At 44.3% G+C, this 21,850-nt stretch overlaps 7 protein-coding genes across 9 annotated transcripts; 2 read left to right on the top strand and 5 right to left on the bottom strand.

The window, feature by feature from the left end:
* Nucleotides 1–426: 426 nt before the first annotated feature.
* On the bottom strand, nucleotides 427–2,614 carry LOC131272176 (transmembrane protein 185B). 2 transcript variants are annotated; one of them, XM_058273827.1, is made up of 5 exons: nucleotides 2,415–2,614; nucleotides 2,177–2,247; nucleotides 2,004–2,109; nucleotides 1,330–1,922; nucleotides 427–1,260 (listed from the first exon to the last, which is right to left on the bottom strand). In XM_058273827.1, the coding sequence occupies exons 1-5, from the start codon at nucleotides 2,450–2,452 to the stop codon at nucleotides 1,022–1,024; spliced, it is 1,047 nt and encodes a 348-aa protein (XP_058129810.1). In that variant the 5' UTR covers nucleotides 2,453–2,614; the 3' UTR covers nucleotides 427–1,021. The 2 variants fall into 2 exon arrangements, with proteins under 2 accessions (XP_058129810.1, XP_058129811.1); XM_058273828.1 differs by having other exon boundaries at nucleotides 2,004–2,037.
* Nucleotides 2,615–2,974: 360 nt separating this feature from the next.
* LOC131272766 (pre-mRNA-splicing factor 38) lies at nucleotides 2,975–4,436 on the top strand. Its single transcript, XM_058274616.1, has 3 exons — nucleotides 2,975–3,794; nucleotides 3,860–4,052; nucleotides 4,130–4,436. The coding sequence occupies exons 1-3, from the start codon at nucleotides 3,137–3,139 to the stop codon at nucleotides 4,314–4,316; spliced, it is 1,038 nt and encodes a 345-aa protein (XP_058130599.1). The 5' UTR covers nucleotides 2,975–3,136; the 3' UTR covers nucleotides 4,317–4,436.
* Nucleotides 4,398–7,375, bottom strand: LOC131272765 (WD repeat-containing protein 3). The gene is made up of 2 exons (XM_058274615.1): nucleotides 7,082–7,375; nucleotides 4,398–7,015 (listed from the first exon to the last, which is right to left on the bottom strand). Exons 1-2 carry the CDS (start codon nucleotides 7,252–7,254, stop codon nucleotides 4,429–4,431), a joined length of 2,760 nt encoding a protein of 919 aa, XP_058130598.1. The 5' UTR covers nucleotides 7,255–7,375; the 3' UTR covers nucleotides 4,398–4,428.
* Nucleotides 7,376–7,554: 179 nt separating this feature from the next.
* LOC131259215 (uncharacterized) lies at nucleotides 7,555–8,124 on the bottom strand. Its single transcript, XM_058260656.1, has 2 exons — nucleotides 7,955–8,124; nucleotides 7,555–7,886 (listed from the first exon to the last, which is right to left on the bottom strand). Exons 1-2 carry the CDS (start codon nucleotides 7,998–8,000, stop codon nucleotides 7,609–7,611), a joined length of 324 nt encoding a protein of 107 aa, XP_058116639.1. The 5' UTR covers nucleotides 8,001–8,124; the 3' UTR covers nucleotides 7,555–7,608.
* Nucleotides 8,125–8,363: 239 nt separating this feature from the next.
* LOC131261545 (SH3 domain-containing protein 19) lies at nucleotides 8,364–14,670 on the bottom strand. Of its 2 annotated transcripts, none has more exons than XM_058263609.1 (4): nucleotides 14,413–14,670; nucleotides 9,939–11,247; nucleotides 9,433–9,666; nucleotides 8,364–9,263 (listed from the first exon to the last, which is right to left on the bottom strand). In XM_058263609.1, exons 1-4 carry the CDS (start codon nucleotides 14,418–14,420, stop codon nucleotides 9,129–9,131), a joined length of 1,686 nt encoding a protein of 561 aa, XP_058119592.1. In that variant the 5' UTR covers nucleotides 14,421–14,670; the 3' UTR covers nucleotides 8,364–9,128. The 2 variants fall into 2 exon arrangements, with proteins under 2 accessions (XP_058119592.1, XP_058119591.1); XM_058263608.1 differs by lacking the exon at nucleotides 14,413–14,670 and adding an exon at nucleotides 11,474–11,553.
* Nucleotides 14,671–15,196: 526 nt separating this feature from the next.
* On the top strand, nucleotides 15,197–19,176 carry LOC131271446 (VPS35 endosomal protein sorting factor-like). Its single transcript, XM_058272879.1, has 8 exons — nucleotides 15,197–15,324; nucleotides 15,397–15,487; nucleotides 15,580–17,115; nucleotides 17,175–17,318; nucleotides 17,379–17,554; nucleotides 17,626–18,121; nucleotides 18,199–18,633; nucleotides 19,036–19,176. The coding sequence occupies exons 1-8, from the start codon at nucleotides 15,311–15,313 to the stop codon at nucleotides 19,138–19,140; spliced, it is 2,997 nt and encodes a 998-aa protein (XP_058128862.1). The 5' UTR covers nucleotides 15,197–15,310; the 3' UTR covers nucleotides 19,141–19,176.
* A 67-nt stretch (nucleotides 19,177–19,243) lies between these two features.
* Nucleotides 19,244–20,177, bottom strand: LOC131260105 (zinc metalloproteinase nas-4). The gene is made up of 3 exons (XM_058261769.1): nucleotides 19,967–20,177; nucleotides 19,583–19,894; nucleotides 19,244–19,467 (listed from the first exon to the last, which is right to left on the bottom strand). Exons 1-3 carry the CDS (start codon nucleotides 20,175–20,177, stop codon nucleotides 19,244–19,246), a joined length of 747 nt encoding a protein of 248 aa, XP_058117752.1.
* Nucleotides 20,178–21,850: the final 1,673 nt, after the last annotated feature.

Genomic DNA, 21,850 nt, shown 5'->3' with positions numbered 1-21,850 from the left:
ACAGAACTACTTAAAACAGCGAATCTGACATCAGAAAGATGTGGCATGTTTTTATTCCAGAAAAAGCGAGATATCAGTAGTGATTTGATTATATTTTAGACTAGGATAAACGATTTCCAGACCGGCATTGGTTTTTACATTGTCATCCGACTGTAGGTTGATTAGTGATTCGGATTTGGTGATCCGATCGCTTAGTAGGGGATTGATTTTCCCATCACTACTGGGATATGATTGCAAGCTGCGTTTATGCTATTCGTCTCGAAACTTTTCCAAGTTTTCTTACTTCGTCTTTGGGCGAAGTTGGTATTTGCAGGTTACATAAACAAGGACACTAGCGGAAAATGTTTTAAAACAATTGTTTTTTTTTTTTAGAAAAGGATGTCTTCAAAGGCACAATTCATAGTGATGATACAATATCAATTTTGTTATTTCTCATTTTATTTTAAAGCCCAAATCAGACCAAACAAATCAATCTCGATGAGGTGCTTCATCTTTATGTTCATAGTTGTTTAATTTTTAAACTGAATAAATTTTGATAGTAATCCATATTTACAATAGAATAGAATTTCTGATCTTTTTGATAAATATACATATGTCTACACGAACCAAATTAAATGGCATATCCATGCTATAAGCTTTCCCGTTTGGTTCACACAACCTCCGATCCCACCGATCAATCATCCAAAATCCGTTTCCTCCTTTTTCGCTTTCACTATAGTATGTAGGCGCATAATATTTACTATCTACTCTTTTTTAAATTCAAATATTGTCATCTTTCCTCAATTGTACCGAGAGGTTTAGCTGCTAATGTTTCCCACAGATTCCTTAGCTTGATAGGGAAAAACATTGGGGAAAGTTTCAAACTAAATTGCAATCCTTTAGACACAACAAAATACCAAGCCTTTTACATGGTAGCTCTGCGGATCTTCTCGGATTTGATTTGAAAATGTTTGTTCATGAGTAACGTGTCCCTTTTGTTCACACCGTTTCATTATCCTTCGTACATTTCTTGTTGGAAGATTTAGTCAGGTAGCTCTATACTTACAATCGGTACAACCGGTTTTAAGTGATCACTTTTCTTAGTAAGTGCTTTTTTGCTCTTTTTGTCATACTTTTCAAACTCCTCTAGGTGCAAGTTGGTGCTGTCCAGTGGTACCGTTTGACCGCTCTCTGTGTGATATGATATGTTGCCATACTCCTGTAGGCATGGAAGAACTCCCAGCAAGAATTGGCTAAAGTTTTTACGTATGCCAAACCACCCTGGGGATAAAAGAAAGAGATGCACGATTAGTTGAAGCGTCGGAGACACCGATCGATTTTGTGTCTCACATTTGTTTCCACCTTTTGCGTTGAAACTTAAAAGTATCAGGGTGAATAAGGCGACCAGCAGTGGACCAGCCACGGCAATAAACGGCCAGTCGAGATCTTTATCCAATTTGTCCGCTAGCAGTACCTGAAAAACGAGCACCGGAATAACCGTGGCGCAGTTCCCAATGGCCGAGTAGAATGCGGATTTCTTCTGCTGCGCCGAGACCTCCGGTGTACGCAGCAATATGACACTAAATATAATGCTATACAGCACGGCTACCAAACTCAGACACAACACAATCCACAGTGGCACGAAAACGACTTCCCAGCTCCACGAAACTAGTTCGTCCAGCTTGAGCGGTAGGAAAACAAACTGCAGCGCATTGACGGCACAAAAGAGCTCCAGCTCGAACGATCGATCGTGCTTAACGGCCCACACGCAAGCTCCAACGCTGGCCGCACTGCCAAATATAAGCGGGATGAACACGAGCACCCAAAGATGCCGACCGGAGGTGAGGCGGTCGCAGGCAAGCAGTTCAAACATCAGCAGGATAAGGTGCAGTGAAAGCGATATCAGCATCGCCTTGAAGTGTGAATACGAATCACCTTCTACCCTAGAAACCAGAAAAACAAAATCCAATTGTTGGTTCGAACGGTGCTCAAGGACGAATGCTTGGAAGGTGTTCGTTGCTTACCTGTAGTGAGGGAAGCGACACCATATAATAGCCCCTACGATAGCACCGAGTGTGGCAATTGATTTCCATATCCATAGTGGCACAAAAACGACCCAATACGGCCAATCTGTAATACGACCAGAATCTATCAGTTTGTTCCCGACTCGAGGCGACTGGCCGACATTGCTACTCACCAATGTATCCATCCAAGCGCAGGCAGAATAATATCGTGAATGTGAACAAACAACAATGAACCACAAATTTGCTACGCACGGGAAGAGAAGAAACGACAATTGTTGTAACAACAGTGGTGTTTGCTATATGTATAAACTAAGATAAAAATAGCTTCCAGAGCTTTAGAAGATTGTGAGCACTGTTTGTTATTTATTGTTCAGCAGTAGTTCGGTTGTGAGTTTGTTATTGCTTGCCTACCTGGGATTGAAATCCTGAAATAAGGATTGCAGATTCATTTTGCTCGTTTAGCTTTAGCCTCTCTTCAGTATTCCGTCATGTTCGTGGTGATCTGATCGCGAAGAAATAAATGGTAAACCAAAAGAAACCACCTACACAGCTGGATAATAACAAATTACTTTGGGTAACACTTCAAACCACACATCTAGTGTGCACTTTTCTTTGCTTTGTGACTTTCTGTAGTGTTGACATTTTCGGTTCATACACACCAGATCCGTTCTGGAACTGGAACTGCTAAGGAGTTATCGATGTGAGAACCGTAGTTCCTAAACATAATCTTATTAAACACACATCAACGAAAATGTTCAATAAAATTTCTTGTAAAATAAAATTCACGGATGTTTGCGGTAGGCTCCCCTATTTTGTATTTATCAACGAATGAACTACCCGTTACAGTGGATCCGATGGGTCCGGAGGACCATCGCAGATCTTTTTCAAAAACATAGGTTCTAGCACAAACTGCCACCACTAGAGTCAATTTGGGTTTTTCAGCAGCTGTCAGTTTTCGGTGTTGTTTTAACACCACAATCAACAAAAGCCATCAAACCGCGGCATCCAAACGGGCAAATTTAGGTTTGTGCTTCGTTCGGATAGTATCATGGATATATTACACTGATTCAGTTCTAATAAAAACCTAAAACTACAAGCAGTGTTTGCCCTAGTGCTAATATCGAGCCGCTAAAATGGCGAATCGAACAGTGAAGGATGCCAAAAATGTGCACGGCACCAACCCACAATATTTGATCGAGAAAATCATTCGGTCCCGTATTTACGACTCCAAGTACTGGAAGGAACAATGTTTCGCGTTAACAGCCGAACTTTTAGTCGACAAGGCAATGGAATTACGATTCGTTGGTGGAGTGTTTGGAGGCAACATAAAGCCAACACCTTTTCTCTGTCTGACGCTCAAGATGCTACAAATTCAACCCGAGAAAGACATTGTTGTCGAGTTCATCAAGAATGAAGAATTTAAATACGTTCGCGCGTTAGGTGCGTTTTATCTACGCCTCACTGGATCATCGCTTGATTGCTACAAATATCTCGAGCCACTTTACAACGACAATCGAAAGTTGAGGAAACAAAATCGTATGGGCGCCTACGAACTGACTCACATGGACGAGTTCATCGACGAGCTGCTGCGGGAGGAGCGCGTCTGCGATATTATCCTGCCACGCATTCAAAAACGGCATGTCCTAGAGGAGAATAACGAGCTAGAGTCGAAGGTATCCGCTTTGGAGGACGATCTGGATGAAGAAATGCCTAGCGAGGATGAGGCACCGGAAGAAGTCCCCTCACCCCCACTAATGAAGGAAAAAAAGATTGAAGTGATAAAAGTCAAAGGTAAGTCGCTTCTTGATTTGTATTCCGCGTACGTGTTTCATATCGAATGATTTTCTTCAACCCAGGTGGGAGCAAAAGAACCGAGCGATCTGTTTCGCGTGAACGGCAACCGGATCGTTACCGCGGCCACGACGCAGGTAACTATCGAGATCGGGAGTACGATCGAGAAAAGGAACGAGATCGTGATCGCAATCGAGAACGTGAACGTTCCGACCGAGATCGATACAGAGAGCCAGCGGACAGACGGGATAGACGAGAGTGAGTAGAACTACAATGACATTGTTATTACAGATATAAATCTAATGTTTATTTGTTATATTCATTCCTTTCTCCAGTCCTTATGCAGAGCGAGAGCGCTTCAAAGAGCGAGATGCACGTGAACGGGAACGAGAACGGCATCGACGTCATGAGCGACAAGAAGAACGCGAACGAGAAAGGCGCCGTGACCGGGACCGTGACGATCGAGACCGTGAATATGATGATCGTTCCCGGGGTCACGACCGGGATCGAAGACGACGATGAGAACTGCTTCATTGGCGAAACAAAGAACCGCATTTGTATGAAGATAGAAACTTTGAAAACAAAAAAATACATATTCTGTAATTTAAAGTTCCGTGTGATGGATGGACTCGACCTATTTTGTTATATTAACAAGGATCCTTTTGGAAGCTTCTCGTCGTTTGCGGCGACGATCACGCTGTACACGTAACTTGGTTGCATCACGGAACAGCACGCAGCCATCATTTTCTTCCAGTTCCCGCTGGAGCATCTGAGAGGCGTGGAAATTCATACCAATCATATCGCGCAACTCACAGATTGCCTCTTGTAGTGTGTGAATAATCTTCTGTATCACAGGCAGTAACACCTGATTGCTGACAATCGGTTTCTGATGCACGCGGAACAAAAACAGAACCACCTTGCAGATCAGTTCCGTTTGGTCCTTGCGAGTGATCGTTAGTTTCGGTATCCGTTCCAGCAGCTCACAGACAGCTGCGAAAGGCAGGAGCAGAAGGGATTCTTCCAGGTCGCTGGCACGAATGCGCGATAGAACGGTCAGCAGGAAGTCATCCGTGTTGGTGGCCGAATAGGCAAACATAAGCGGCGGAAGTGGTCCCTTAGCTCCCTCCTCCTCGTACTGTTTGCTAACCTCCAAACATTCGAGAATGTTTTCTGCGCCTTTTTCCGAGCCAATCGTTTTCTTGGAGGGAAGCTGCAAACCAGGCAACCCCGGAACAGCTGATTCCTCGCCCGTTGCAAGGGTGGCATTTTCAAGCTCCTCACGTTCCTCCTCCTGAACGTCCTGCAGTACCAGTGGTTCATCGGTGCGATGGAAAAGACGCAGGGTTCGGTCCGAGCCACAACTAACGACGTACTTGCCGTTCGGACTGATGGCCAACGCGTGCGCTTCTCCGAGATGCCCCGGAAGGGTGACGATCTTTTGGAAATTGTCAGCGTCCCATTGTTTCAGTTTGCCGTCCTTGCCGCAGGAGAAGAACATGTGTGTGTTGGGAATAAACTGCAGCGCCGTCACGGTATTATCGTGTGCCAACAACGACCGATGACAGTCGCCAAAGTCCATGCCCCAAATTTTAATCGTTCGGTCAGCCGAACCCGTGACAATAAGGGATGAATCGTACGAAATGTCCATCGTCAGTACGGGCAGCTTGTGCCCGTAGAGCGAGAGGTAGAATTTGAGGCTGTCCAGAAAGAAAATCTTCACCGTAGTGTCGAGCAGGGCAACGGCTATGTACTTTCCATTCGACGATATCCTCACGCACAGAACCGTTTCTTCCAGTTTGAGAGTGTTTTTATGCAGCAGAGAAAGGACTTTCAAGTCTGGCCGTTCCGGATTGGCGATCAGCTCGAAGGACCAGAATTTTACCGTCATATCCCCTCCGCCCGTCACGCAACCGTGCATATCTGGTGTCAGTACAATGCTCCAGACCTCCTTCTCGTGCGCTTCGATTCGTTCCAGTTCTTCGCCTGCTACAATGTCCACGATCAGTAGCTCGCCGCTCTTGAGACCTACAAGCACGTGTCGATCGCCCGGCACGAAACAGGTACTCACAACGTATCCGCTCGTGTCGATGGTTCGTAGCACGGTCTGCGAGGAACGATTCCAAAGCTTTAGCGACTCTGCACTACCCGAAGCGATGGCCAGATTGTCTGAGCTGAATGAAACGGTTCGTGCCTCCGACGGATGACCTTGCTTGTGTATGGAGTGCAGTGAAACGGGTTCCGCCTTTTTAACGTCCATATCGAGTGAGAACAGCTCGATAAAGTTCTTCAGGAACGTACAACAGATGCGAAGCTCGCTTCGGCTGCCAAGAAGCAGATCGAATGATTTAACTTTGTCCGATGTGAGGATTGGTGAAAGACGCTTAATTTCATCCGTCAATGATAGTTGCCTAACATCTACCTCCGGCTGCGTTTCAGTTTCGTTGAATTTCTTTGCGTTGAGTTTTTTCATTCGCTTCGTAAGTTTCTTAACGGCTTCATCCACCGGAGCGAAATAGAAAAGTTCAATCTGTTTATCCGTTCCATGGCATCCAAGCACTTGTCCGTTTCCGTCTGCCACTAGGTTTATCGTACGCCCGTAGCCGGCCCGCTGAATGCTTCCGATTGCTGTGCATCGGAAAGGACTTACGGTGCTTTCTTCCACAAGCAGTTGGTCCTCGGTTGCTTGGATCGGTTTCGACTCATCCGTGTTGGGCGCAATCCTGTACACCGACAACTGTGTATCGGCACTACCGCACACGAGGAAATCATCGTTGCGCATTAGCACTATACCCCACACTTCCGTTCGATGGTCAACGATGGTTTTGAAGCAGCAGTGTGTTTCGACGTTCCAAAATTTAATTTGTGTGTCCTTCGAGCTGGTCACAATCACATCATGATAACGCTGCATAAAACACACCTGTGTTATTGGTGCCGAGTGGCCGGTAAGCCGACATTTGCCGGTTTGTGCCACCACGTCCGACACGACGACATCGTTATCTAAGCCGCCAGAAGCGAGCTTCAAGCCGAGTAGGTCGAAGTTTAACGCACTCACCGCTGAACGATGGGCGGCGAAACTACAAACGGATTGCTTACTTTCAAAGCTGAACATCTCCACCACACCATCCGAGTAGCCTACCGCCAGATGCTTGTGATCCGGACTAGCACGAAGGAAAGTGACTTCCTGTTTGTCACGGGTAAACTCAGCCACCTTCTCGCCGATTCTATAAAAAGTAAATACAACATGTATCAAACGATTAAGTAGCTTTTTTACAATGTATTCAACTCACCTCATGTTCCACACGATAACCTTTTCCGCGGCGGCCACCACAACATAACGACCATCGACGTTATTGACCGAGATGAAGGAAATGTTTGCTCTGCTACTCGCTATTATGTTGAAGCTGGACACTGGTTTATACGCGAGGTACTGCTTCGTTAAACCCATTTTTCCTTGCGTCATTGTTCACTACTTTTTAGATGAATAACCAAACCACTGAATTCTTGTTTATCCTGCTGTTATGGAATAGTTCTAGCAATACTTATCCTTTGGGACAAACCAAACACGCTGCTCACTGCTTGGAATACCATGTGTTTTTAAATACTTTGACATTCCTCGTGTCCAACGTGCGTTGTGTTTATATGCGGCGATTCAGGGATACATTTAAGTTGCCCGATAGCGATAACAAAGTATCTTTGCTAGTAAGATTTAATACGTTTAAATTTTATTCTACAGTGAAGGAATGATGGTAAAAATACAGTACATTAAAGGTTATTGATGCAATAAACGAATCTTGCTCTCAGAGCAACGTTCCCATTACAACTCCGTGTGCTGCGAAGGAAACTTCTTCAGCACCGCATGGTACAGGTTGTAAAACGCATAAACGGACACAGAAAGAATTACAATCAGGGCGCCGCCAAATGCTACGCTCAAAAAGTTGCCATCAATTATACCGCTGCAACTCGTCGATCGGCTATGCGGATTCCACAATTCTGAGCCGGAACCACTGGTGCTGTTTTGCCGTTCGGCAATTAGCCGCTTCATGGTGTTCAGTCTTTCGCGAAGCACCTCCACCGATTCCGTGGAAAGATCTTCTGCAATGGAAAATACACGATATGATGATCGAACGTCGTCCTGCTTAAGGTGCAGTTTAACAAAGTACCGTCACGGATGCTGCCCTTGGAACTGTTGGATTTTGGGGACGACATCTTTTGGCAATAACTTTTTCCCCAACTGTTCGTTATTCTTACAATGAACTTATGGATACACTTTGTTCTGAGCAAGGTATAATTTTGATAAAAACCAGCCTTTTATATAGAAGCTGGAAATGAATTGGCAACAATGAAAATATCGATTTCTGTACCCTTCTTCTGCTTACAATTTGACAAATGCATTTGGTCTGATCTGCGCTGAATCTGTAGCAGACGCTTGAACGCTATCTAGTTCGCATGTCCTTTTCCGCTGGCAGCTGAGATGCTGGGTGGAACTGTCAAAGGATGTTTCTTTCCTGTAGATTGCCGTGTCCCATTAACGCCGTAAAAAGCAAAAGCACTGAAAACAAACTGATAATCTACGTGTTGAAAATGTCTGCTTTATTTGCATTATCATGTGAATATATAAAAGTACATCTGAAATCATCGCCTTCTTTGCGAGGTTGTGCCAGATGAATGAGTTAGATGATCACGTTAGTTGGTCGTTAAATTGCATATGCTCAGATCTATAGCAGCTTATTTATGCGAGTTTATTTTTTTAATGCATAGTGCAGTATTATTCTCCAACAGTATTGTATTTTCTTCGGTTTTGTAATTGCAAGTGCGGACACGTTTCATTCCGTAAAGTCTTTCCTGTGACTGATCCATCGCATGTCTGTAAAGCAGACCAAACTTGACTCTAAATTCTATATCTGTTTCGCTCATACAGTCGTTACCAATAGCATACATATAAGAATAAAAAAATACAAAATACCTTCATGTTTGTATCTGCATTGGGCATATTGCATTTTGTATACACAATACATAGTGATGGTTTGTTTGCTAAACTAATTATCACCAGTGTATCAGCTTGTTTATAGCAAGATGGGTAGCAAAAAAAAATAAGGAAAAACGACAAACCACCGTTCTGCTATACATGGCCACCAAAACATCTCCTGCTCTTTGTCTGCTTGTTACAACTGCATATTACTCGCGAATCACAGTGCCTCATCGATCGAATTACAAATATCTAACAAACCCACTCGCCATCAAAGTGCTCCGTCAAAGAACCAGCTTCAGGACGCCACGGTTTAGTAGTACGATGAGTTAAGCCTACTCAGACGGCTCACTTTAGCACCAACCGAGTCAAACAGGCATTTGTTGTAAATTTTTAGGCACATATTCGATATAATTGGCGGGAAATTGTCCCCTTCGACCGTTGATTTCTCCGTACAACCACTCCGGTGTGATTTGATAAAGCACGGTCACCATGTCATGCTCCTGTAAACCAAATACAAAAAATAAAGTGTTAATTGAAAACAATAGATATGTTTGTAACAGGCAATCAGTTACGATACATGATAATAACAGGTCAATGTCATCGTATCGGGAGGGGGAAGGAGGGGAAAGGAAGGGGGGGGGGAGGGGAGGTTCGGGTCAAAGAACTCACCATAATTGTAAGATCGTCCGCTGTTTCCGCCGTAAATTGGTACAGTGCACGCACCTTTTGCGTGCCGGCTTTCGCCGTTGGCACTGATTCATCCTGTTGTTGTGGCTGTTCAGTAGAAAGAGGAACCTTAACTTCGACGTAGTTAACAGGAAACATTCCTTCAAGGCCTCTGCGGTCACGACCCATATACCATTCCTCGTTTAATCGGCTCAGAAGATAAATTTTCTCGTTCGTCTTTGGTAGAGATAAAACGAAAAACAACACATCAGTTAGTCGAAAGGAAGGGAAAAAAATAAGGATCAAAACATCATCGCACGGCCAGTCACCAAGGTCGCGCACACCACCACATAGGAAGCGGAGGCACGGGAAAACAAATCTATTATTAAAAGAGAAAAATCGAATAAAATTGCGTTTTCCGCATCGCCGACGATAGGGGGTTGGCTGACTGGCGCGTGGTGCTGAGCGTAAATGGGACCAACCAAAAATATGTTGCAAAATTTGTTTACCTTAAAACTAAGATCCTCCATCGTTTCACCCTCAAAGTCGTACAACGCAATGCCATACGCTTCTTCCTTGTACTCGCCAAATGAAGGAGGTGGCGGAGGCGGAACGCACGGCATCGGTGGAGACGGTGGCGAATCAAACACGGATGTCCCTCCTGTGATAAGATCCTCGTCTAGACCATGCTGTATAGATCCGTTTGCCGCTGCTACATTTGGTTTCGGAGCGGACGGTTGTAGCGTGCCACGTGAACTCGCCAAAGTGGAAACGGAATGGGACGGAGTGGACTTTTGGCTTCCCGAAGCACTGCCGGGTGGCTTAATGATAGTTGGCATCGAAACGGTTGGTACTTTCGAAAGGACGCTGCGCCCGTTACACAACGGATCGATGAAATCCGATTTCTGTAGCTTGCTATTTACCAGCGGTGTACGAATCTGGGCTGTCGATGACGAAGAAAGTGGCACCGAAGCATAAATGCCCGGTGGCGGTGCCGAAGGAGCCCGCCGGGAGTTGGACGTCGAACCGACATCGAATGGATCGAACGAAGGTTCGACCCACGGTATGCACGAACCTACTCGATTGCTGCTCACGAAATCATCCTCAAAGCCGCTCTCTGCCTGAGACATATTTCCATTGTGGGGCGATGAATAGTTTGAATCAGAACTAAAACTATCCACGCTGATGCAATCGCTGCAGGACTTTTGCGTAAAAGTAGGAGAGCTCGGTGGAGAATCGAAACTAATTAGCTCGGCCGTGGCTACTGTCGTGGTACTCGAAGTTTGTTGCCCATGGCCGCCTCCGATGGTGCTGCTGCTGTTATGTGTTGGTGGAGTCCATTGGCTTAAATGATGGTGCTGTTTGGACATACCCTTCGCTGAGCCAACCGATGCCGGAGGTGGCAGTAATTTTACCGGTGGAGCACTTGAACCCGATTTCGTCAGCGAAAGCGCACTGCCGCCACCTGATTTGCCGACGTTTGCAGCCGCCCCATTGGAGGACCGTTTCTGGCCAAAGAGACTGGATAGGATGTTGATCGATTGAGGCTGACCGGGTTTCTTTAGTGGGGCAGCGGGGGCTACCGACAATTTGGGTGGCGGAGGTCGCGGGGGCGGCGGCTTTTTCGCCTTAACATTGTGATGCTGCGCTTGTTGCTGCTGGTTAGCTCTGGTTAACGTTCGATTTGATGATGCTTCGTTGCCAGCACCGGAATCGAATGCGCAAAAATCCCAATCCGTAATCGGAGCGTACCGCGATGGAGGGGCTGCGCTTCGCTGCGGTGGAGGAGGTGCTGGTCTCGACGGAATAGTCATATTTCTGTACAAAAAGAAATGACCGAAAATGAAATAACGGATAAGGGTTATGAAAATTTGAATGAGTAAATTTCGATTTCGTATTATTGGACCGGTTGTATTTTTAGTAATTTTTAATTTGTTTTGCCCGAAACCATGCAAATTGCGTCGCAAAGAAAACGCCCTCTCACAGATGCTGACGAAGTGCATAGGAAATACTCAAACGAGAAGAGAATGCAATTAACGCGTACATTTTCACCTTTTTTCTTGGCCGCTCGTTATGGTGATGATGGCCATAACCATATGAAATAGCAGCTAGAATGTCACACATTTTTTCACTTATATTTTTGCTAGGGGAAACACGGAATTAACTTTATATAGATGTCTTTTACTTCACACTTGATATTTTAGCCACTTCACATGAACAAAAATTTGCAAGAAACGTTGCTCAAAGTTTTTATGCGAAAGTGATAGCACTTCTTGCTTCTAGTCAAACAGGTTGCGTCTGCTCATATGAGCTGTACTTGAGCTTCTGCCGCGAAAAACATGTTTTCCCCAGAATTTAAATTTGCGTTTTATATAAACCTTTCGGTCTGGTCTAGCAGAAAATCTCACAGAATCTGCGATCGGCGACACCCATAATAATCCTCCTTGCGCGGCCGAATACGAAAAACAAAACAAAAAACGATCCCACTGTGCCAATGGTACTATTTATAAATATAGTCACCAACAGCACACCAAACAAGCAGGAACGCCGTAAACAAACTGGCCTGTGGCAGAAAGGAAATACTATTTGGATCGCTGTTTGCAACCGTCGTCAGACAAAATGTCCACAAAACAGATGCACGAGAGAGCGATGATCTTCCACAGTACGGACCAAATTCTAGAGGTCGAGATACAAACAACAACCGCTTTTTTATCTCCTCCATATTTGAAAGTGATTTTACCTCATTGTTTTACAGTAGTATTACATGATCACGTTTAGTTGTCAACAGCAAAACAGCACTTTTGAAGTAGGCCTAGCGTTAAGATGCTTTTGTTACATTTGATTGGTAACAGAAGACATTAAAAAAAATAAAACAATTAGCAAGACCAAAGGATCTATTTTTTATCACACATGCTCAAACGCGTGTCGTTAAGAAACCAATAAGTCGCCAGTAGCGTTATGGTTGATTTGAATCATCGCATATGATTCCCAATTTCGCCTACATTTTAGAGTCCATCGATCGTGCAGTGTTGACACTGATGTATGTGCGTGGATTGCGTGTTCAATGCTCTAAATGTCGCGCTATTACGTGAAGCTGTGCCTTTGCTTTGCCTATGTTTTTCATTAGCTGGTGGTTCGGTTCTGTGAAAGCGTAAATATGCGCGATAGCCATCACACCACCTGTCATAATATCGCTCTTATTTGATTCCCGTTGGTACTAGCGGCAAGACTCCTAACCAGTTTTCTCCGACGATGGATGAACGATTTTATGGACAAGGCATCTCGTCATGTTACCATGTTATGCAGGCAAATGAAGTTTTCACATTATGTACGCAGAACTTTCACGATTGACTGTAGTTGAATGAAAAGGTTCATTGCAGTGCCCAACATAGACACTTTAAAATAAGATTTAAAAAAATCCCAGTTCAATCGAGCAGCTAAATTTTATGCAAGTGCCTTTTCGCACAATGCCGATACCCTAAATCCAAATGAATGTAAACCTACAACAAGTAGGCGCCAAGGCTTGCGTTGATAAAAGCCTGACGTGGTTTTAGCCGGGTCTCAAATTACAAAAACGTCTGCGGTAAATGATAAAAACGAAGCAATGACGCTAAAGCAAGGGAAACGCCTACTTCTATAAACCGGAAATACGAACTTCCTGTTGCGAATGATAATGCGTAAGTCCTCTTGTTTACTTTACGACTCCGATACGAACTTTCCTACATCATTCATACGGCATCGCTGTTCCATTGCATTCGATAGAAATAACAATTGCCATTTGACTAGTTTTAAATTTCTGGAAGGTCGTTTAAGCATTCACAGGTAATGAGGAGGATTTAGCTTCGATCTACATTAATTCGGACAATTGAATTTGTGATACTGCATTTTCCCATGCAGTTTATATTGCGCTTGGGTGCACCGGAGATTTTTTTCATTCTAATCTGGTATCTGGCAGGCACATACAGGCAAATCTCTAAGCTGGGAATGCGTTACAACTGCAGTTTTTTTTTTGCATAAAGAAATGTTGCTCTCATTTCCAACTAACGTATTACTAGATATGCAAATTACGCCAATGTTAGCTGAAATTCGACATGGGCTGCTGTCCGCTCCCTTGCTTCCCGTGTGAAACAATGTTCATCACTAATCACGGACTGATGACTATGGACAAAAGAGCATATAAAACCCTATCGAGATGCGTAAAGGTCCGCTGCTGCACATCGTTGACCTAGACGCACAGGCAGACATGGTTCGTTTCATCGGCTTCATCAGCTTTGAGTTGTCGGATACCATAGCACGCTGTATGTTGAAGTTGCATCGATGTGTACAGCTGTGAAACACCTGAGCCAACGTCCTTGATAACTTAGCGAGTTTCACCAATGGAAATAACCGCTCTACCGGCATTAAAATATAGTATGGACAGCATAAAAAAGAACTTGCTACATTTGAAATCCATCACTATGGAACATTATAATGGAATCGAAGAAACCAGCGTTGGTGGTGAAAATAGTAACACCCTCCGCACGCGCACGTTCCTTTAAGTACACGTGAACTACTTACTACTTCCTGTTGTTTTATATCACGGATTAGTGAGTCACTTGGGGACCATCTTAAGGATAGTTTGGTCCAGTGCGCGTGCTTTGGTAGGTTGGTATTCTTTGTAGTTAGAATTCTACCTGCTCATACAAATGTGGACATCCTTGAAAACAATAACTAAACTTCCTTGCCGAAAACTGAAATTGTAGAAGCTCGTAATTTACTATTCAACTTCAACTGATCAACTGGCCGCGATCATCTGTGGACAGCACTGTACAAACACTATGACGAAACGAGAGCCAGAATGGCGGACGGTATTCCACTGTTTTGTTCGAGACCTATTCCTTTCACCAGTTGGTGACATGGCCAACATGTTTTGCTGTGTATCACAATCTTGCTTGATGGCTTTAAGGGCATCCACTAGTAGAATAATCCACTTCAGGTACCTACCTATTCATGGGCTGGATGATTTTGAAACAACACACTGCAGCGTAATTGTGGCGGACTGGGTATTCCCACGAAAAACGTTTCGGTGCCTGTTCTTCTCGTTGCAGCTAACGTAAGCTCACACAACAGATAACAGCAGATTAGGTATGACAACTATAACCAGACTGTATATTGAAACACCACAGAACGATGCAAACGGACGGGTTTTTTTTTGCGATTCTGCAACACTGCTATGTCCGATATACCATTTTCTGTGAACAATGAACTTACCAACTGTTAATTTTCTACTGATATTTCAATTCCGTCTGCTCACTCACACATGTTTTAAGACAAGGTAAGTGGTTGTGTTATGAATTGTCAAACAAATGACAGTTCGAAAACATCAATTGCATACAAGGTATATTCAAAAGAGGTTAGTTTATTTCATTGGCATGGGGTAAATTGAATTTTTAACAATCATGGTTGATGTTTGTTTAGTAACATTTTTTCAGTCTTTCATTTCATTTATTTTTGGGCATTTAGATGTTTGCCTATCATAGCAATATGTTCTGGAACAACTAACCTGTTCTACCTGCACATCTTGATTGAACCCAAATATAAAATCAAATTTATTTTACCACGATCCAATCGAGAGCCAATTTACATCTCCTGAATATGCAAAACTAGATTTTTCGTTATTTTTAACTTTTATTTGTTCCAAGTAGTAACCTGAAGACAACCTGACCGATGTCGGCCGGTACTTGATGCACCGCTCCAATGCCAAAAACACTACGAACCTTCGACACTGCAACAACAACCCGTCAGCAAATTGATCGTCGCTGGTCATAACAAGATTGGTCTCAGAATTCGTCTTCATAAAAAAACATTCTGAGTTTCCTTAGGGCATCGGCACGTTTGCAAGATGTCTGCGGAATGGTAAATTAACTTTTGTGAAACTTACAGTACAGCTGTGATTTACATTACTTTTATGGTTTCTTCGTTTTTTAGGATCTGTGTCGAACGCTTGCAGGACGAATGTCGGCGTTATCTCGATCGGTTCAAAGTATTTGACCATCCGCTTAAGCAGTCGACGATAACGGTATGATTTAACTGAGCACTCATTCGCATGGAAGGCATAATTTTTTAGACACCTCCATTGATTTAATTTTTGATAATCTTGCGTTGTGGTAGGTTCTGGAAAGTCGCGGAACTCGAGGCAAAGTAACAGTGCCCGCAAATAGCAACCCTCCCAACAGTATCATCCCGACCACGGTAACAGCCGCTACACTATCACTGGATCCGCTTAGCATAGCTTTCGACGGGTCTGATCCGTTGAGCCAGTTTGCGAAACAACAAGAGACTTCACTAGGCAAAGATCCACTTTCAAGGATGGCAGCAGAGATGGAAGACACGGTTCCTGTGGGGAAGACGGTAGCGGGCACAGGAAGCACCGGTACCGGCAAATCCAAAGAACCCTCAAACCTGCTAGAACTGGATCTCATTGAACCCTGGGCTGCACGTCGAGGAGCTATACTAAACAAATATACAACCTCTGAGAAGCTGTCGATCGTGACGAGCTTCCTTACGGGCGGCGAAACCATCAAACCACAAACGACAATGTCGGAGAAAGTCAAATATCGATTGGAACAACTGGATGACTTCGAAGACGGATCCGTGCGACAAATGCTCGACCTGTCACAGCAGGAATACGTGATCAAGATCGAACAGCTGAACCACGAGCTTGTTCTGGCCTGGAACCAGGATCAGCGCGTGAAAGCACTCAAGATTGCGATTCAATGCTCAAAGCTGCTTTCCGACACGTCCGTCATCCAGTTCTACCCGTCGAAGTTTGTCCTCATCACCGACATTCTCGATATTTTCGGCCGTCTCGTGTACGATCGTCTGCGTACGAAGGCTGAGTATGTGCACCCGGGTACGCGCGAGATGACGGCACTCCCGGAAAATTTCACCCCAGAAATGGTGCCGGAATCGGCCAAGGAAACGTGCCAGAATTGGTTCTACAAAATAGCATCCATACGTGAGCTGCTGCCGAGGTTGTACGTCGAGATAGCCATATTGCGTTGCTACAGCTTTCTAGCTAAGGACGAGTTTGGTCAGGCCCTGCGCCGTCTTTCGAAGATGATCCGAGGTATAGGGGATCCGCTCGTAGCCATTTACGCCCGCTGCTACCTATGCCGTGTTGGAATGGGACTCACGCTCGATCGCACCTATATTCGGGAAAACCTAGACGATGTGCTTATGGTTTACCACACGATTTTCAATGGCGGTATCCGGTCAGAAATCGCACGGCATCGAATCACACTGAGTGGATACATTTCCCTCTACCTTCCTGCCCTCGATTGGATCCTGCAAGGTGTTGCCATAATGACTACGGACGGTCAGCTCGACGCGATTCTGCAGCGCTGTACAGAGAAGAAAAACCCTGCCCTTTTGCTGCAATCCATAATGCAATCGTTTCGCTCGGATTTTATTGCCTCCCGTGCAGCCCAACTGGTGCAGATTCTCTCTTCCATTTCGGTAGAGGGTCTTTCCCGGGGACAATTGCTTCGACTGTTGGGCAGCATCATCAGTCATACGCCACCGCCAGTTGAACAACGAGCGACCGTACTCGCCAGTGCGTGGACAACGATCAGCGCGTTAGGAAACGTGGAGGAGTATATTCAGTGTGCAGAAATGTGGGCCCAGTATACAAGTCAGCATTTTGGGGTACGATAAGAGTTGTGTTTAGCCGTAGAAAGCATATGTAATGATTATTTATGTTTTAGTTAAAAGAAATCGATTCCTTCATGGGGGACATTCTTCATCACATGTCGCCGAACCGCGTTTATGAGCAACACTATCACGAACTGCAAGTAATAGTGGATAAAATTGTCTCGAACGCCAACGACATCAATGGTATTCTTGCGCTGGTAAGTACACCCTTACAATTCTGCAATTCTCTGGTCTCACCGGTACGCTTCGTGTTGCAGGACAATTTTCTCCCCTTACTGGATCTGTTCCAAAAGGAATCTATCAAGCTGGAGGTTTGCAAAAACATTCTCACAAGCTACCGGAATGCCTCCGTCAGCGATACGATAATAATTAACGATCCGGTAGTCACAAACGCGCTCATGTACATCAGTCGGGTTTTGAACGATTCGGTGAAGTAAGTGTCCACATTTTCCCATAACAGTCTGATTATGCATTCAAATCTAATTGGTTTTTTCCCAATCGTAGCGCGCTTACTGGCGAAGATGAACGGAGGCAAATAAGCTCCCTCATATGTCACTTTATTCGTAAGGTGGACTTTGGACGCGACTTTGAGCAACAGCTTGCGTTTTACGTCGAGGCTCGTTCCGTTCTTTCGAATCTCGATTCGGCACTTTCCACCCTCATCCATTCCGTCAACCGGTTGGCGACGAGCACTCGGCGCATTATTAAGGGACAGCATACGCCAAAGACGGCCGCTTTCGTAAAGGCATGCGCAGCCTACTGTTTCATCACAATTCCATCCATCATCGACGTGCAAACCCGGATGGAGCTTTACCTGCAGTCGGGACAGGTTGCATTGCTAAACGTATGCTTACAGCAGGCCGATTCGTGCTTCGAGGCTGCACTCAATCTCATTCCGGAAGTCCCGCGCACGGTACAAATCGATGGGAAAACGCAGTCGTCGGAAAGTTTCCTCAAGGCGTACGTGATCAACTTTCTTTCCACGCTCGTCATTGTGCCGGTAGGTCAGAAGCATAGATTCTAGGTAACATTAAAACGAATGTAGCGTTACAACACTTTTCTTCTCTTCGACCACAGGATAATCCAACGCAGGGTGTGCTCTATCTGCTTCGTCTTCTGCTCGAGGTAGTGCCAAAGTATACGTTCGAGCCAGGCTCAAACACGCTGTCCACCATTTATCTGCACGTGCTCGACTTTCTTTCCGTTGCCGCGCAGGAAGTTTATCCGTATCATATCGTGAACGTAATTTCCAACGACGAGCTGTACGGTTCCGATCCAAAGTTCATTGCTGAAGTGAACGAGCTTTGCTGCGACGTTTGTGATAAACTGTTACAGCAATTGAAGCAACTGCTCGACTCCAACGCGGTCCGGGCTCAGTCCAAGCTGGCGCTTGATCTGTTCGTGAAAATAATAACCGGTGCGGACTTGACCGTAGAAAAAATGTTTACGCTCACATACAATCTGTGGAATCTCGCAGTAAAGAACCGGAACGTACTCGAGCCAAATCAGTTGGTAAGTTGCTTAGACTAAAGGATTTTTTTGTCTCCCCTCTAAACTTCTGATAAGCCAATTCTGTTGCGCCACAGTTTGAATCTAGCAATTTTTATTGTGACACCGTCTGGGATGTGAGAAGGGCAAAGTTCAAACATCTATTCTTTGCCCATCCAGAAAGTTCATCTAGTATTTTTTCTTATCGGCCAGGAAGTTCAACCGACTTTTTTTCGTGGCAAAATTTGATAATTTTTTTGTTATAATTTAAGTCGCAATTACGCTTCGGTCAAATAGCTTATTATGTCTAATCAGATGGCTCACGTTTCGGTTGCATTTTGCATTCGTGCAAAAAAAGAGATTTTATGTTTGCCAAATATTAATCTACTAATGTGTACTTCTTTCTTCGTTTCTTTCATTCTATAGCAAAATGTTTTGTCTTACACGGAGCATCTGGCAACCGTTACAAAAGTCGAAACACAACATCAGTGTCTGTTGGTCCTGCTCGAAAAAATGAAATCACGAATGTAGGAAGTAATTCACAATTCAGTAGTAGGCGTATTTCTTTTTCATTGCATTTAAAACCATATGATATATTGTATAGTAAGAACACAGAAGCGTACAGTGGCGGAGTTTACGGACAAGGATACATGTAGCGAATTTTTTGCAGATCGTAAAAGCTTGCCCCATCAGTTTGACCAAGCGGTGCACTGCTGTTTATGCGCGATACCATGGTAACGGACGCCCCTGCTTTCGCATACGCATAGCTTGGATAGTGCATAACGCTACCGTAGTCGTACGGTAGACCAAAAGACTCCATGTAATCCCAGGAGCCCTTGGCAAAGTTATGTCGGTAAGCTGTTCGAATAAGAAGACGCAATAAAACGAATTTATCAAATAATGAAAAACGCCCAATTCAATTCAAATTCATCTGTAGCATCGCATGCCTTCATGCCAATGATTTCCCCCATACCTGGCTCTATGTTTTCCCACAACACCTCGACGTAATCGTCCCTATCTGGTCGAGTATGCTCGTGAAATAGACCCAGAACATGCAGCAGCTCATGCTGGACAGCTCCCGGGAGTTCGAGACAGAAGTCGTCCAGCGTCACATCCAGTGGTTCGACTTGACCTCGCCGATACCCGATCGATGAACCACAGCCCCAATCCGACTTTACGAAACGAATGTGTTCCCTCTGATCCGGCGTCTTCGGGATGAAGTAAACACAAGTTTGCTGTTGAAGTACGTTTATCGCATCCAGAATGATAGCTTGCTCGTTTACACCTACAACCATTCAAAGAAAAATGTGTTTTGCATTACAAGCGGATCTGCTCCGGACCACGGAATGTTTCATACTGAAGCCATGACTGAACAAAAACGGCACTATTCCATTCGGCCATTTGTAATATTCCAAACTAAGCGCATTCTTGCCACCGCCATGCTTTTCGGAATCCTTCTGCGTCGGTGGTGGAGGCTCCCTAAGATAACTTTCAAAGTAACTGCGCTCGATCGCTACTACTTCGGATCGGCACGAGGATACCGCCAACAAGAGTAAAACTAACTTCATCACTTATTAATTGCTGTTACGACCGTTACACTCTGGACCAAGTCTGTGCTCGATACAAAACTATTAAATGAATTTCAAAAGACTATTGGCACCCCCGTTAGTAGGCGACCATTTGGAATACAAGTTGATTAAGATTGGAACGTGTTTTGTTACTGAATACAACCGTTTACCTTTTTCGCGATGATTGCAGTAATTCTATGTTAATATGCCCCAGGGAAATGAATTCCCTTCAACAGGCATCGTAACATACCTACGTTTATCATTCAAAAAATGGTTCACAAGCAGCACCGATCCACAATCGTAGCGAGGGGAATTTAATTGCATTCTTGTGCCGCATTTCAACGGAACCGTTCATGTGTATGACATTCAAATTAATGTAGTTTTCCGCAGGAGTGCTCCTTATCTGAATGTGGCTTGTCAGCATGGCGTTAAGTTTACTGGTTTAGTAGTCGACGACACCCATTAGGGTTGTTATAGTTTTCTTTTCGCATTGGCTACCAATAAGTACTAGTACCCGTGTGTCATCTAAGTCGAGGAAAACATTTAAAAAATATAAAATAACGAATAAATATTAGCAGTATGCAGGGGTGAAAGAAAAATGGCAGAAAAAGGAGAAGCTGTATGACTCATAGTTATCTCAATTAAAAAGCTGCTCAATGGCTACTACTAGAATTGTTTATTTTCATCTGTTGTTTCTCTTTTGCATTTTGCAGTGTTCTGATTTCTCCTCTTGCATCCGTCACAGATGTTTTATTCTCTCTTGTCTGTTTTACGTTTCCGCTTATTTCATAGTATTTCCGGCCGGCGTGATTGATGGGGTGATACATTTTAGCTTCTTTAAGAAACAACGATTACTATGATTTGCATTGTCCGGATAATCCACTTCATAAGCGCATTTTAAAAGTGGTACCGCGCGCGTGCAGATCGATAGATAACCTTCGCCCACGCTGTGTGTAGTAGGATTTGTCAAACGAATGGGCGCAAATACATATTGATGCGACTAAGTGATGATAATGCTGCGGAATTTGTTTTCCATTTTGTTACACCAAACTTTATTGCAGATCCTCGTGATTTGATTTTTATTATCTATACTCTATAGGTTTTGGACTTAGCGCGGTTGCCATCAAACTGATCTTGTTTTTGTAATGTTCTAAATATCGTACACAACGCGCGGGGGGGGGGGGGGGGGGGTCTTATGGGCGTTTGTAGGTTGGCTTTTCTTCTAGTAGTATGGTTGTATGAATATTTACGATGGAGAAGCACCCATTACACCGGGAGAGATGGGGAGGAGGGAGGATTCCGTTAACTTATTGCTGTTATGTCACGCCACCCAAAACGGTTCCATTTCTCGGTACATTTTACTAAGGCTGATATAATACCAGGGGCAGAGCAAAATTTTAACCGGCATCTCCAAAAACTTGTACAAAATGGAAGCTATCATTTAAACTCTGCAACCATGAAGCAAGCGCGGAAGACTTAGTCGACTTCCTGTTATCATCAATCTTGCAAAGTAGGGATAAAATACTTGGAATGTAGCCTTATCGTTTATTTTACATATTGAAATGCGAATCAGCATTGGTAGAAGAGATTCAGCCCGATCTCAAGATGATTGACGACTTTGCAATTTTTGGTTGCCATAGCCACTAGGACCGATCAGCAGGAACAAGATGCCA

Source organism: Anopheles coustani, chromosome 3 (assembly GCF_943734705.1).
Source record: "Anopheles coustani chromosome 3, idAnoCousDA_361_x.2, whole genome shotgun sequence".
NCBI classification, from domain to species: domain Eukaryota; kingdom Metazoa; phylum Arthropoda; class Insecta; order Diptera; family Culicidae; genus Anopheles; species Anopheles coustani.
This window is presented reverse-complemented; position numbering and strand designations above follow the sequence as displayed.